This window comes from Ciconia boyciana, chromosome 1, assembly GCF_034638445.1.
Source record: "Ciconia boyciana chromosome 1, ASM3463844v1, whole genome shotgun sequence".
Classification (NCBI taxonomy): domain Eukaryota; kingdom Metazoa; phylum Chordata; class Aves; order Ciconiiformes; family Ciconiidae; genus Ciconia; species Ciconia boyciana.
The window spans coordinates 88,371,454-88,386,520 of record NC_132934.1 but is presented as its reverse complement, the minus strand read 5'-3'; the positions used below and the strand labels follow the sequence as shown (position 1 = coordinate 88,386,520).

The 15,067-nt window shown below is 43.7% G+C and overlaps 1 protein-coding gene across 1 annotated transcript in view; it reads right to left on the bottom strand.

Annotated features, from left to right (window-relative positions):
* Positions 1-15,067, bottom strand: part of TBX15 (T-box transcription factor 15) — a 98,008-nt gene that overhangs the window by 2,572 nt on the left and 80,369 nt on the right. Inside the window, exon 7 of the mRNA XM_072851112.1 lies at positions 13,106-13,203. Coding sequence (XP_072707213.1) covers positions 13,106-13,203 — 98 coding nt within the window. The remainder of the gene's footprint in view (positions 1-13,105; positions 13,204-15,067) is intronic.

The window sequence follows — 15,067 nt, the reverse complement described above, 5'->3', positions numbered from 1 at the left end:
ATAAGGAAGACTTTTTTACGATGAGGGTGGCGAAACACTGGAACAGGTTGCCCAGAGAGGTGGTAGATGCCCCATCCCTGGAAACATTCAAGGTCAGGTTGGACGGGGCTCTGAGCAACTTGATCTAGTTGAAGATGTCCCTGCTCCTTGCACGGGGGTTGGTCTAGATGACGTTTAAATGTCCCTTCCAACCCAAACTATTCTATGATTCTACGATTCTATGATATCTGACTCTTTCTAACACATCTAGGGTGAAACAGAATGGGGCATTAGAGTGAAAATATTACTTTGAGATATTAATAATATTTGGGATTTTTTAATTTAAAAAAATTTTGAAACAAGAGCCAACAAGAAAAAGAAAAACAGCCCTGGGTAAGCACAGCCTGGGGTGGCTGCAGCTGACCTGGGCAGTATCAAGAAAATACATGTTTCTGTGTTAAGTTAAAGCAGTCATTCCCATTATGAACCATGGGGATGAATGCTTATTGCTAAGCCACTCACTCCTTTTGACATTCATTCAGAAGCATAAAAGAGAAGCATTGAGTCATATCTCCATTAGAATTAATGGGAAAATTTGAAGTTTCAAATGGCATCATGGGCTCTCTATATTCCCTTCTTGACAACACTGAAATGCTCAAACTTGCTAGTGCATTTTTGCTCAAGAGTTCAAAGACTTTTTTGTGAATTTCTATTTATTTTAAAAGGTACACTTCCCTGGTTCATTTAAAGTTTCTGACAGGCAATGTCTGGCTAATTTTGTTGTGGTAAGTTAAGATGGTACTTCTTCCAGCCTTTCTCCCTGTCTCTCTGTTACAGGTTGTCAAATACTGCAGCAGGATCGGCAGAAAGGAATGTCTGCCTCTATGTAAGTAGTTTCATTTCAAAGTCTATTTTAGTTGAAATTGCTGATAAAGGTGAGTTTGAACCGAGGCACACAACTACAGACACACATTTTCCTGTTAGCCCTGCACTAAAGAGGATAACCTCTGACGGAGAGGGCAGGCAGACAGCTGAGTTCATATATCATTACTTAGCTATCAAAGCTCAAAATACAGAGGTCACATAATCACAAAACAAATACAGCACAAAGTGAGATGTATTTAACCCACAGTAATTCCACACTTGATTCTTTATACCACATATTTAATGAACAAACTTCAGATAGTGACTTACTTGCTGACAGTGTCTGGAGAATAAGTAAAAATACTTATGTATAGATGTATGAGCATTTAATGATCTGTTCGAAATAAAATATGTAGAATAAATGATTAAATACGATGTCTTCATTTCAGTCTTCCTTTACCCCATAGTTAACCTTTAAAAACTATGCAGGAGAAGAGCACACACACCAGTTACCTCAAGCATTAGGCTTTAAACATCCGCTAAGGAGTTACGATCGAGTCGTACCCATAGCTGAGGCTTTGTCTCCACAGAGAGTAAGTAGAGATCTCTGATTAGCAATTACAAGGTATTCTTAATGGTTCCAAAACTGAAACACTGAATTGCACATTTCAGGCTACCCCAAAAGAGGGACTAAAGTGATTCTGCTCTGAATTATCCCTATTTGCACGCCAACAGAAAAACCCTGAAGTGACAACACAGTAATTAGGAAGCAAAGTGAAAAAGAGTTTTTTCTTTTTCTCCATCACTTTAAAATGATAAGAAGGTGAGAGATCTATCAACTGGAGCAAATGCCAGACCTGATGAGTGTCTTTCAAGAATGCTTTGCTGCAAATGCCAACCATAAGCACAGGACACATCACAATTCTGCTGCAACAGAGCATAACACAGAAGCCTGAAGTTCCTGATCATTTGCAGAATAATATTTACACCTTTAAGTGGAATGGGAAACAAGACAAAGCAAGTCCCATCTCAGCTCACCCTCTTCAGAAGGCAAACAGCTCTACTCTGCTCTGAACGATATTTCTGATCCATCTTTGCTGGCAGAACTAAGCATGGGCCAAACACAACCTGGACTTTTGTGACGTTATAACTTGGACTGTAGTTGTTACAAAGTCAGCCAAATACCCCTAGAGATGGCAGCAAGCCCAGCAAGTATATCCACACCATACTACAGTCTCAAATACACAGATGTGTATGTCATTTTAATGGAAGGCATGGATACAAACCAATCTAGTTAAACTGATACACAAGGCTATGTTTAGGTCTGGTTTAAGTCAAGTGAAACCACATTTAAGAAAGAACAAAATTAATCCCTCAATAATTCTCCTCTGTTCCTTTTCTCTACTCACTATTGCCCCAGAAATAATTGCCAACACCAACAGCATTTACCATGAATGTCACAGTATCTCTCACCTCCACACTTATCATGATTCCAGAGTGATTAATTATCATTGTGTCCAGTCTTCTGAAGATCATTTCTGGCCCTGCATACATCAGTCCCAGGTATGTGCAGATAACAAGTCACATTTGTATAAAATGCAAGGTCCTCACAGTGTCCTGCCATTATGTCCAGGGCTTAGCCAAGCCCTGGTGCCATCCTGAAAGGAGCCTGCTCTCTGTCTGGCCATGTAAGTGATAACTAAGTTGACCTTATCAAAGGGACAGGAGCATTTCCAAAGAGCAGGGGTGGCGAATGATCTAGTGCAAGAAAGGTCAAAAACTACAAACGGGACCAAGAAGTTAGAAATCATTGGTAAAGAGGGGAGGTGGGAAAAAGAAGAATGAAATCATGGCGGAAGGCAGGGAAACCCTGTGGAGAGTGTGGGATGTAAAGGCAAACCTTCCTCCCCACGCTAGCGTTCCCTCTTGTGAACACCATATAGAAATGCTGGCTGTGCACCAGTATCAAATACCTGCCCACAAGGATTAGGGAAGAAACTACGGTGTCTCATCTGGATACAAATAAGAACTGCCATTAAAATTTCATCTCAAGTAGCTTATGACCGGTCTTTCCTTCCTGTTACCTGTGTCCTTCTAAGCCTTGGTAATGGTGCTGTCTCTCTATATGTTCCCAATAGACCCTTGCTTTTTCTTTTACCTAGACTGAGCTTGTGTTAAGGACAATTTCAGGGTAAACTGCAAGCCCAAACATACCCAGTCCACAGGTATGATGTGCCTTAAAAAGAGGGGCTGTACTATACTTGAAGCATTCAGCATGCCAGTGTGTCTGAAAGGCAAAGGGGACCTCTTCCACAGAAGGCAGGTCACATAGAGACCTTTTAACACTGTAGTGTAGATGGAAAACACATCTGCCAGCAGCCAGTGTTAGCCAAGGGAGCTTTCTGGCAACAAGGAGATGGGGGGAGGGCATCAGTGTCAAGGGAGCCTGAAGCAATTGTGCATGGAAAAATTTCTGGGATCTCTCTTATGAATGACACCACACTAGTCAGTTGACCCACAATTTATCCCAACCTCCTTTATCTGAAAGGTGCACATAAATCACACTTTGGACTCAACTGCAGTGTACTTTCCTTGCTAATGTTTCCAGGCATCGGTTGCATCACCTGCAGTGCCTCCATACAAACCTCTCAGTCCTTGAAGTCCTTGCTTAGCGCTGAGGAGGAGAGCAAGCACAAACTGAAGCTGCAGTCAGCACAAGATATCTGAACATGAGGGCCATGCCCTGTGCAACAGTAGAGTCTCATCAGACAGCTACAGGCAAGAGCTTTAGGGTATTTTGGGCAACTTGATCACTGCCATTATCTGACCACATCAGCAGCCTCCAGCTCTTGGCATGGTTGGGCTTAGACAGTGATAACCTGGTATTCACGGTCTCGTTAAGAACAGATGTGGCTGAGGGTACTCAGACCACAAATGTGGCTGAGGGTCCTGAGATCCTTGACTTTCTAACAAGGATGAGAACTGCAAGGTGATTTGTCTTACGATTTTACATTTTGATGTGTCAGTCAGCCACAAAGTTATTATTCTTTGAGTGCAAATGCTTCTTAAACAGCTCAGTCCACTTCCACCTACAAGCTGGTTTAGCTTATCATGAGCCACAGATATGGGCTGCAGGTTCAGCATGGCCAGCCTATGGCTCAGAGGCTGTACTCAGCCCAGCAGGACAGTGTCTGGCCCACAGCCTCAGCAAAGCCATCTTCTCCCACCTTCAGATGTGAGCAGGACCTAGCCTGAATGGCCAGATGCTTGGGAGTGATCAGTGCACAGCCTTGCTGATTGGTCTCCTGGAGGAGCCACGGCCCCTCTTCTGACACACGCCCAACACGTCAGCATCTCCATCGTGTGATAGGCATGTGTTCAAGCACTTGAGGGTGTGGGAAAGAGGGGCTGTGGCCCCCAGTCATTCATCTGGCTTGTGGCTCTCCTCCTGGCACTTTGCTTGAGCTAATAAGCCCTCCTGAGAGGCAGTTTATATTCACTTGGGCACAAAGCCATGCTAATGCAGCTCTCCAGCTTTCCAGATGGAGCTGGCTGGGACCTGGCATGTGTCTGGCCAGCATGGAGCACAGACAGAGGAGCCTGTCCATCCAGACGTATTCTAAGTCACTCCTGAAAGGTTTTATTTTTGTGAAGGCTCTACGGACATGTACACATATGTAAAGGGATTTTCTAAAGCATGGGAGAGACCAACCCTTCCCAATTTTTTGCAATGTTCTACCCTTGGACACAAGATTGAATAAAAGTGATGGTATGCATGCAGGAAAACAAATTTGAACAAAAAGGTAAAATCCCTTTCCCATTCTGTGCACTTGCACATGCATGAACCCTAAGTATGTCTTATGAAACTTGTGAAACTTACTCCCAGTCTTCCAAGTTACTGTACCTTTCATCGCAGAACAAAAATTAAGTACTTGCCCAAAGGTGGAAATCTGAGATGGTTACGAGGGAGGGTTTGTGCAGATTTGTGCAGACTGATAGATTATGAGGCCAGCGGACGCCACTTTAATCATCTGATCTCATGTCCTTTAAGAGCCAGGCCTAGCACAAACCTGGATTCATTCCTGCTTCAAGCAGCACATGCCCCAGTCCTGCTCAATGCCTACTTGCATCTCCAGGCATCTAAATGCCACAAAATCAGGTGTCACTCCTGCTCTCACATATCATGACAACTTTTGTCTTGCAAGTATAACTGACAGCCCGAGGTCTCTCTTCCCATTCCAAGTTTTCCAAAACTCAAACCTACAACGTTCAGAAGGCCTGAAAGATTCTTCATCACATCCTTCTTGTGCCACCACTACCCCTCTGAGCTCCTTCTTCACCACCTTGGAAAACTAAACAGCTTTGATGCCTCTTCCTCATCCTCTCACCAAGCAAGGGCAGGGACATCTGGTCTGTGATGTGCTGGACTCTTTCTTTGTTCTTTCCCCTTTTCTAGGAATGAAACATTCCCTCTTTCATGGGAATGACAGCCATTTCTGTCTTCATGGGGTATAGCTACCTGTTTTCTCTCTAGAGCCCTTGGCCGATTATCAAATTGTGAATTAGCTGGTAAAATCTTTAAAAGGCCCAAATGAGACCCAAAATCTACTGCATGCCAAGGTGCTGGGTTGGTAGGAGAAACATAGAGCATGCTTTGTAGTTATTTGAGATACAGCTCACAGAGCACAAAAAAGATGGTTACAGCAATAGATTTAAGGGAGAAAGTATGTACTGTATGGTATAAAAGTGAGGAATAAAATGAAATTTTATTTAAGGTTAGTAAATTATAGAGAAGGATCTTTTTTATAAGTTTGCCTCAAATTATGAGAATCACTGGAATTAATGGTAAATCTAGAACAACTCAGAATAACATTTTACTTCCTTTTAGCTCTTACAGATTTCTGCAACACAAACTGAGCAGTCAGAAAATTAGAGATAAAACTTGCCTCAGTCATCCTCCAAGATAAAATATTTTCAAGATCTAATGGTAAAAAACAACACTTTTTTCTAATGTGGACAAAAAGTACAATTCAGGACATCTGATTTCAATTCCCATCTATATCCAGAGCACCGAGAGAGCTTTCCCAAAAGTAAGAGACAACATCCCCTTCCCAGTCCCCCCAGACTATCTTTATCTATACAAGGGTTTCTGCTCCTTATATAAATGGTATTCTTGGGCCAACTCCATGGTGTCTCAGGAGAAGGCCTGTTGGACATGACTTTCTGTCTTGTGTGCAGACAGTTGTAACACAGCATACACAACACTTTCGTGAGCTGTACATCGGCTTTTACAGAAATGTCTCCTGTTTCCCTTCTTCAAGTACAGACAGATCAAGTCAACTCAGGCTTGGAGGATGATGAGCACCCCACTTTAGTGGAGAAAACTGTTCATCAGTGATAATTGTGCACTGTCCCTCACATTTACAACCATCAGCCAGGCACAGACATTGACAAGGGGATCATGTAATGAAAGCTACCCCAGGAGATGACACTGAATGAAAATAGGATGCAGAAAAGGACTCCCTGTGGCACAAATCCTTCAGAAAGTCATAACAGAAACTGCTGCAACTTTGCAGCTGAGATTAACCATAATCGTCCGATCCCTTTGGTGGTGACAAAAGTTAACTGAATTGCAAACCTCTCCTGCCATTCTTGATGGAATCTGCTTTGGGCCAACACAGGCCCTGGAAGCTCCAGCATAATAAACAACAAAAAAATACAATAAACAACTATAAAACCCCAGAGGCACTGTGGTTCAAAATTTCTGAACTGAGGAAAAATGTCTCAGTATTGTGGCAAGCTCAAAGCACACGCCACTTTCTACTCATGACAAACTAATGTGCCGTTCTGAGGAAATTGTGCAAATCTTCAAAGTATAATTACCTCCCTCCATTCATTCATGTGAAATTTGATCACGACTCATGAGATAACAGAGATTTAGGCTTCAGTAATTAGACTTCAGGGTAAACACCTCCCTGGAGTAACAGAGTGCTTCAGGCTTCTTTCAGGTTGTCAGGGAGCAGCACAGACTTTGACTCTCAGCGCCTCGTGTCACACCTGGGAGGGTATTTTAGCTTTTCACTGTGAAAGATGAGACCTTGAAGCATCAGAAACACCTCTTCCCTAAAGAAAAACTGTCTGCAGCTCAATCAAGAAGAAGCTGGAACAGTTTGTTACCTGTTGTTTCATTTAGATGAGGCAATCTACTAGCCATTTGAAGTATGCAGCAGAAACCAGCTCTTGATCCCAATAACTCTGGCAACAACTGCTCTGTTTCCAATCTTGTCTTCAAGGTCAAAAGAATCAAGAAGATATTTGAGACCAAACCCAGATATCTGACCTCTGCCAATACCCTAGACCGTTCACAATTGATTTTGAAAGGGAAGCAGCATCCAGATTATCCTGGTGGGCATGGTTGGGAGAACTGATGGCTGCCGTTGGGAGGCAAGCGGCCAAGCAGATGTATTCATAGGTTGTTCAGCCTCCTTTGACATCAGCAGCTCCGCTCTTTTGGGAGACGCTATTTTGGGTATCTGGGATCTCAGATAAAGCCAAAAGGATCTTAACTTCTTCTAACGTCATTTGCTTCTTTCTGCCTCAAGGCGCCTCTGATGCCTTCAGATGAAGTTCTGGAGGGCTCAGTCCTCCCTCCACTTGACACCAATACACATTTGTGCATTCATGATATTGTTTTCAGATGGGTGCAGTCAGGGCAGCTCTCTGAGCACCACACCCAACATGGAGAAGAGTATACCAAAGAAGAAATTAGTAACAAGCAGTACAGACAAACTTTGGCAAGACAGAGGTGATGCCTGCCCGAAAAGGCAGATAGCAACAGCTGTCTTATTGGCAAGGAGCACCCCCTCTTTGCCTCTGGTACTGTTTTAGACAAACTTCAAGCTTTTGATGCTAATCTCAACAACCATTAACAAAGATTTTACAGACTCCCTAATAGGTGGCCTCTCTACCTCAGGTCTCCAGTGCAAGATCAATGGAGATGCTCAAGTTGATGGAGAACGGGTTCAATCTACTGAAAACAATTGGTAGAGTCCTCAGCAAAGGCACTTATTAAAGTGAAGAAACACCATTTGAAAGGAAAGCTGCCTTGAGAACTCATCAGTCAAAGCTAAGATGTTTGACTCTTGCGGACTTGGTGTGCACATATCAAAACAGTAATTTAATGGTGAAGTAAAAATTTATGTGCTGCAAATCTGCTGAGATACCATATTGTGTGACTCTCATACTGGTCCTGAAATTCTGCTTAGGAGGCCATTCTTTTTACCAGCTGCCATGGTACCTTCGATTTTACTTCTTGCATAAGTCATCAGCTTTTATATGAAGGATCAGATACTGATTACTATTCTAGCATTGTCACAGTGCCTTTCTAGTGGCAAAACCTGGCAAAACTTACAGTCACTGATAGTGATCTGTTTATCTCAATACACTGTGGGAAACTGTGTATCACATAGGAGCCAGCAATGGCTCTTTTTACAGAAAGTGACACAATCCAGAGTCACTGGAACTCTTATTTTCTTTTTCCCTCCTCTCTTCTTTTTTTTTTTTTTTTTATGTTCCCTGTTAAAATCAAGAAACTGAGCCACGTATTTTTAATAATGAGAATCTGGATGAGGTTCAATCTAAATTTTGAAAATATATTCCAATTAAAGATTTTAATAGATTCTTGGCTTTCCCCACATCTCATTGCCATGTGCATTCAATGATCCCAAGCCCCCTTTTTCCCTAGTAATAAGTAGACTGCAGAGTGGGTGATATAATTCTCCAGGTCAGCCTTGCCTGGATTGCTGTTTTCTGAACATTTTTTGCAAAGTTTTTGTTTGAGGGGACTTTTCTTTTTTCAAACTGGCTGTAGATCTGCTGTGATTGTGTCAAACGTGGTGCTTGCCCTTGTAAAGCTGTGATGACTTTTAGATTGCATGCTAAAAAAGAGAGGTTTTGTACTCAGGTCAGAGGGTTTCACTGACAGAAACAGCATGTTCTTCTCCTTGGTAGGACAATACAGTGACCACTCAGGTCACAGACATGCAGAGACTTCCTGATGAGCTTTACTTCAATGGCAACACGTGCAAATAAAGCTCGTGGACCGCTAGAGTCAGCCGCACCAGGCATTTGTGTGACTGGTTGTGATATCAGGCTCTTCAGTTTGTGCAGCAGCTGAAACCTATCATTGTGTAGATTAGAAAGTTACTTAATCCCTGTATGAAACAGCTGCATCCAGCACGCTAAGTATTGATTTGGTGTGTCACTGTGGCCCTTGCTGAACATAGAGCTTGGGCCAAACCGATGAGCAAAGCACTAGGATGCATGTTGAATGGGAGAAAGGATAATGTGGAAAAAATTATAATACCTTTAGATAATTGTATCATGTGGATGCATCTGGAATACTCTGTGCAGACTTGTTTTTAAAGAAACAATTAAGGACCTGGAAAACTTCCCACTTGAAGAGAAAAGAAATGACTGGTGCTAGTCACTGTGAGAAGCACAGAAGAGGAACATAAGAACCTGTAAAAAAATTAATTGTATGAAGAAGGTGGATGACGGAAAACTTCTGTTCTCCTTATCTCGTAACATCCCACAAAAAGGGATGAACATTCAGTTAGAACAGAAAAATCAGAACCACCATAATGAAGCATGTTCCACACAGTTTTGTCACAAAAACACAGAAATCACAGCCTCAAGAGTCTGTCGAGGATGGGTGACACAAAGCTACCACATATTCTTCTCTCTGCAAGATAGTATAGGCCATAAAGATTCAGTACTTGACCTTCTTTTTGATTAACTATGCAAACTGAGCTTTCATTCTCAGGCATCTTCTCCAGCCAACAGATCATTCTACTTTTTTTTTTCCTGAATCCTCTTCAATCTCTTTCCACCCTTTAAAAATACAAACAGTGGAAGACTATATTGTAATGTCAGTTTGCAGCTAGGAAATTGTCTCCCCACTGCTTACCACTATTTTTTTTCTACACCAGAGACAGCATGTCCCTTTTTATCACAGTATTACATACGCTGTCCCTTGCATGTGTAGTGGCTTATCCACTGAGACGTCCAAGTTCTTGTTGGTGCCAACATTTTCCAGCACACTCAGTGGGTATGTATGTCCTATGTTTTGTTCCTAGACACATGATATTGTATCTGGCTGAACTAAAACCCACGCTTCGTTTGAATGCATGCAGGTTACCAAACAATCTCTATTGCTCTTCATACCTTTGTCCCCATCATTACTGACCACTTTGCAGTCTTTAAGAGATTTGTACCTTTTAGCAACTGCACTGTTTCATTTAGTTCTGGACAAGTTAGTACTGGAACCAGTCTCTCAGAGCAACACTGAGACTGTCCTTACTGGATGGTGTTTTCACGTTTATCACGTCAGCTTTGAGATCAGTCAGCTACTCATTTCTTAATACATGCTAATGCTAACTTTTCCAAGCTGGCACATGTGGCAATAAGTTAAATGCTCTCCAAAAATCCATCACACCTATACAGTTCTTTCTATCAGTCAAACCTCTAACTTAACCAAATAATTCAGTTTATTTTTTTGACAAAACTGTTTCGGAAAAGGCAGATAACACTTTTATTGCATGAAAAAATTACCAAGGGACAAAAGAAAAGTTAAGAATCCATACCAATCCATAGTACAGAAAAATCTACCTGGAAAGCAGCAAAGGCACCATATTTATACTGCTGAAGTCCCAAGCTTCTGCCCCAGAAAGCATCATTTTTTCTACCACAGTAAGGGGGACTCAACTCTAGAAAATCAAGGCTAAATTCCAGTTCCTACAGGGGATCTGTTCCAGCACTTCTCTAGACTTCATATAACTGGAGCCTATTGCTTTTTTCCTATCCACGACAGCCAGCATCTTATTTCAGTACTGTTATGTACTCTCTCCCTTCTTACCAGGATGAACAACCGTAACCTGCACCTCATTGATGATATTTCTCCTAGGCATGTGGCCACTTTTGCTGCTCTTATCTTGTCTCTCTGCAGTAAGTATGCACTCCTCTTAAGCTGCAGTGGACACATCTAGTCCCAAAAGTCTCCTGTAGCCCCAGTGCAGTTTCCCAACTAACAATTCAAGGGATAAAATGGAGGCTTGCAATTCCTCAAGTGTTTATTCAGAAATGCCACATATTCACCCAGCTTTAGAGACAACAGCATGATCTAGAATTAAAGTGTCTGTTTATTAAAATAATACTCTGAAAATTTCTAATTCATAAATATGCAGGTGTATGATATAACAGCATGCAGCTCAGAGCACTGAAGCTTCAGGTGGGAGAGGAGTAGAGTCCCAGGCAAGTCTCCTACATGAAAAGACTAGCTAAGGCTCAGAGGATCTGAGGTGCAATAGCTTATGCTGAAGTCAGCTGTTAAACACCAGTGATTTACTCACCTGTCACACAGTTCATGTGCTTGAAAGCAAGGAGATGAAGAGGTATGGGCACTGTACATCCTGGTTGTCTTAGGTTTGGAGGGAAGAATCTAATGTGGCTTAAAGCCACCTCAGCATTTCTTGCTCTTTCTGCCAGCAATTCCAAGGCCTCCAGACCAGCATATTTGTGCTGGCCCCTGGGGGCTGTCCTGGCAGCCAGAAATTAAAATAGAGTTTGTTTGTACCTTGGCTTTGCTCCTATCACTGAGACCAGGGGTCAGCTTGTTACAGCAACCACTGGAGAGGTGAACACTATGATGGAGGGAATATTTCTGATTTATTATCTTGAGGTTGTTTCACATGGCTAAATGCAGAGCTCGAGAGCACTGTTTTGTAGTGAGTTTTGAGTTTGGAGACTGACCTGTGGACACAACTTTAGTTAAGTACTGCCCTAAACCTAGTGGTGGTGGTGGTCTGCACAGAGCCGGCTGGTCACAGGGTACTGGCTTGCTTCCTGGTTTTTCAGCTGCCAAACTATATTAAAACAAGCTAAAAATACATTAAATATTTTCCTTTCCTAATATTACCTTACCATGTAAGCAATAGCTGGACTTGCCACTAGGATGTTATCTGATAACCAGTGGGAGGGGAGGGGAGGGGAGGGGAGGGGAGGGGAGGGGAGGGGAGGTGTGCGAGCCCAAATAGGGGGTGAGACAGAGGAGGGAGGCTGCTTCAGTGACCGTGACCAGGAGGAGAGGCTGTTATGTTTCTATTTAGGTGGGTGATGGAAACGTTTCTGAATCCCTGTTAACCCATCTCTGACTACACGCCTCACTGCAAGTGCTCCTTGACACATGCCCCTGAGCTTGTGCCAACCTGCCCTGTGACGGGCAGCTCTGGCAGCCACTGCTGCTGCCCTCCCTCTGGAGGAGACCACACCATCCCCAGATGGATTTGAGGTCTAGAGGGAAGTTTTGGGGTGATGTCAAGCTCAAATGTGAGAGGCTGGAGAATCTGCTACACAGAGCATGCATTTGGTTTTGATTGTTTAACCTCACAGGTGTCACATTTGAACATGACTTTGGATTGTTTCTTTTCTTGCATTTATATTGGAATAAAAAAAGTACCAGGTTGCCCTGATACCTCTCTTCCCAGTGATTACTGTGTTTTTAACTAGAAATAGCTGCAATGAAGTGAATGGGGAAGTCCTATCAGTGAAAAAAAAAAAATAGTAGCAGCCTGAAACTGGAGATGAAAGCCCTACTTAGCAAATGAGAGATGCAAAGGGCAGAAGCTATGAAAAGACACAGCACGAACAAGCGGAAAACACTTGGCCTACCCAATAATTCTTCCCAGCCTCGTACTAACAGAAACTCTCTCCAGCAAGGCCACTGGGTTTTGAAAGTGAGGCAGCATGATCCTGGGGGGAGGCACATTTCTGGTCTCCTAAAGTTTCCAGAGGACACGCCTCTTCCCCTTGTGTTGCCACACAAATGGCAAACTCTAACTGTGAATGGAGAACAACGTGTCTGACATGCTGGAGTGTTTCCTTGGTCTCTCTGTGCTCTCTTCACACTTAACTCATGCTGTGTACTTGGGCTGGTTCTCCCAACCCTGCGCTCCTTCCTGCTCCTCCTTCTAGCTCTTGGGTGAACTGAGGGACACAAGGGAGGTGAAGTGGCTGCACTTGACCTCATAAGGCACGGCCTGTCCACCATTTCCATCTATCTTCTCTGCTTGGTGTCCTTTCACAGCAGTCAAGAGCTCAATGAGATGCATGAACGCTCCCCGAGCTGCCAGATGCACAGCAGAGTGTGTTGCTGCTCTTACACCTGCTCTTTCTACAGCTCTTTGCATGCCCTTTGTATGCTCACCTTGCTGCTTCTGCATGGTGGTGAAGTCTTCGAAGGTGAGAGTACGCACGGGGGGCCTCCAGAAGGCATAGGTCTCCATAATGGCCTCCAGCCCCGTCCTGTGCAATGAAAATAAAACAAAGAGAGAAGAAGAATGTCAGTCAGCTGGCAATGGTATCAGTGCCAGGGGAAGAGGGCTCCAACTTCACTTGACAGGCTGCCAGCGGCCACTGAAAGGTCACCTTGGCGTCTGTGAATTCCTCAAGAGAGCCTTCCTGCACAGGTGCTAGCCACTAGAGTAAAGTGAAATTTCCCCAGCCCAGGATTTCAGAAGCTCCTAACAGTCTTCCAGCTCCTTTTTCTTTTTTTAACAAGGATCCCAAACTTTCTGTCTGCTTTGCAGGGGACACATGACCGTTAGCTCCTCAAGGCATGCTTTATCATAGAGCAGGCTTCCACACTTCATGGATGCAAGCTGTGATGCAAATGAGGGAGGTCTGGGATTCAGCCTTCAGAATCAGAGAGATTTTGTGAATTGCCTTTCCCTGCCACCTCCTAGTTCTGGACACTGCTTTGAAGTGCTATGGGAAGCTGTCCAAAAGGGAATCTCCTTGGTTTTGGACTTCAACTAGAAATGCATAAGAGGTTTTTTATAAAAGATCAGTGGCATCTCTGCCTGGGGTCCCTAACTCACCACAAAGACAGTACCAAAGAGAAAGCCAAAAATCAAGTGAGAACTTTTCCTCTTGAAGGGCTGGGGTCTCAGATTTGTTCTTATTTTCACCACAGAATGCTATCTCTGCTGAAAGTCTCTAACTCCACAGGCTTAGTGAGGACATAGGTGCATTATCAGGGAAAGACCCCCATGTTCTCTGTGAGACAACCCCCTGGAGTTTCTTCCCAGGAAAGGCTCTCCTTTGTGGAAGCTGCATATTGCTCTGTTCCCCATTCCTCGCCTTCCCCTGCCTCTTTTCCAGCAGTAGGTTATAGCCCTCGCACTGACCAAACACACTAGAGATGCTTCATCAAATGCGAGAACATATCCCCTTTCAATGCAAAAGGCTCTAACATCCCCAGAGCCTCTCATCAGATGTTGAGCTGATACTGGAGCTGCCTTTTGCTTCTGAAAATGTCTTTCTGCACGTGCCTCCACTCAGTTAACTTTCCAAAGTCTCCCCGGAAGCTCGGATGCTTTAAATACATTGGAGTTGGCAAACCAAACTCTGTATTTTAAGAGGAGGTTTAGAAGAGAGGTTGTTGCATGGTGTTTATTAGCTGCTAAGCTGTTAGAAGTAGAAACAGAAGACATCTCTGCATAGCAGTCTCACACTAGCGCTGAGCACATTACAACAAAACTATTTGGTTAATACAGTGGCCTCTGCCAGCTCATGGAGCTCAGAGACAACAAGGCAGCGCAGAATGTGAACCCATCTGCTAAGCCGGGCTCTGTGTGCAAAAGCAGCTATTCGACTACCAGTACCACCCCCAGGATTTCCTCTGCTCCCTGTGTGAGAAAGCCACACATGTTCAGACTCCATCTGCTTCTCAACACAGGCAGCTGGGAAGAGAACAGTACCTTTTTGCAGCCTTATAAACGATCCCCAGCCCAAACACTGAGGGAGGACCTTCGGCTACCATATATCCAGGGGGCATAAAATGCCCTGAGCAAGTCACAATGCAACAAGACCTACTGTCGGAAGGACCTGCCTTGATGATTAAAACCAAGTAATACATCCAGAAATGCAGACTGAAAGTTCCAGCTATGCTAATCCAGCTGCTCTGCATTGGCCACAAGGATTGTGTAGGGAAGTAGGGAGGCCAGCTCACTAAAATCAGTGTTCACATACTCTGGCTCAGTCATTAGATCCCCATGCGCATACCCCAACTCTGCACCAGCATCTGACTTCTAGCTCTGCTCTCATGACTTCCTTCCAGTAAAATCCAACCCCTAACAGGAGGTGGCTCAGGGAAACAGTAAAGGCA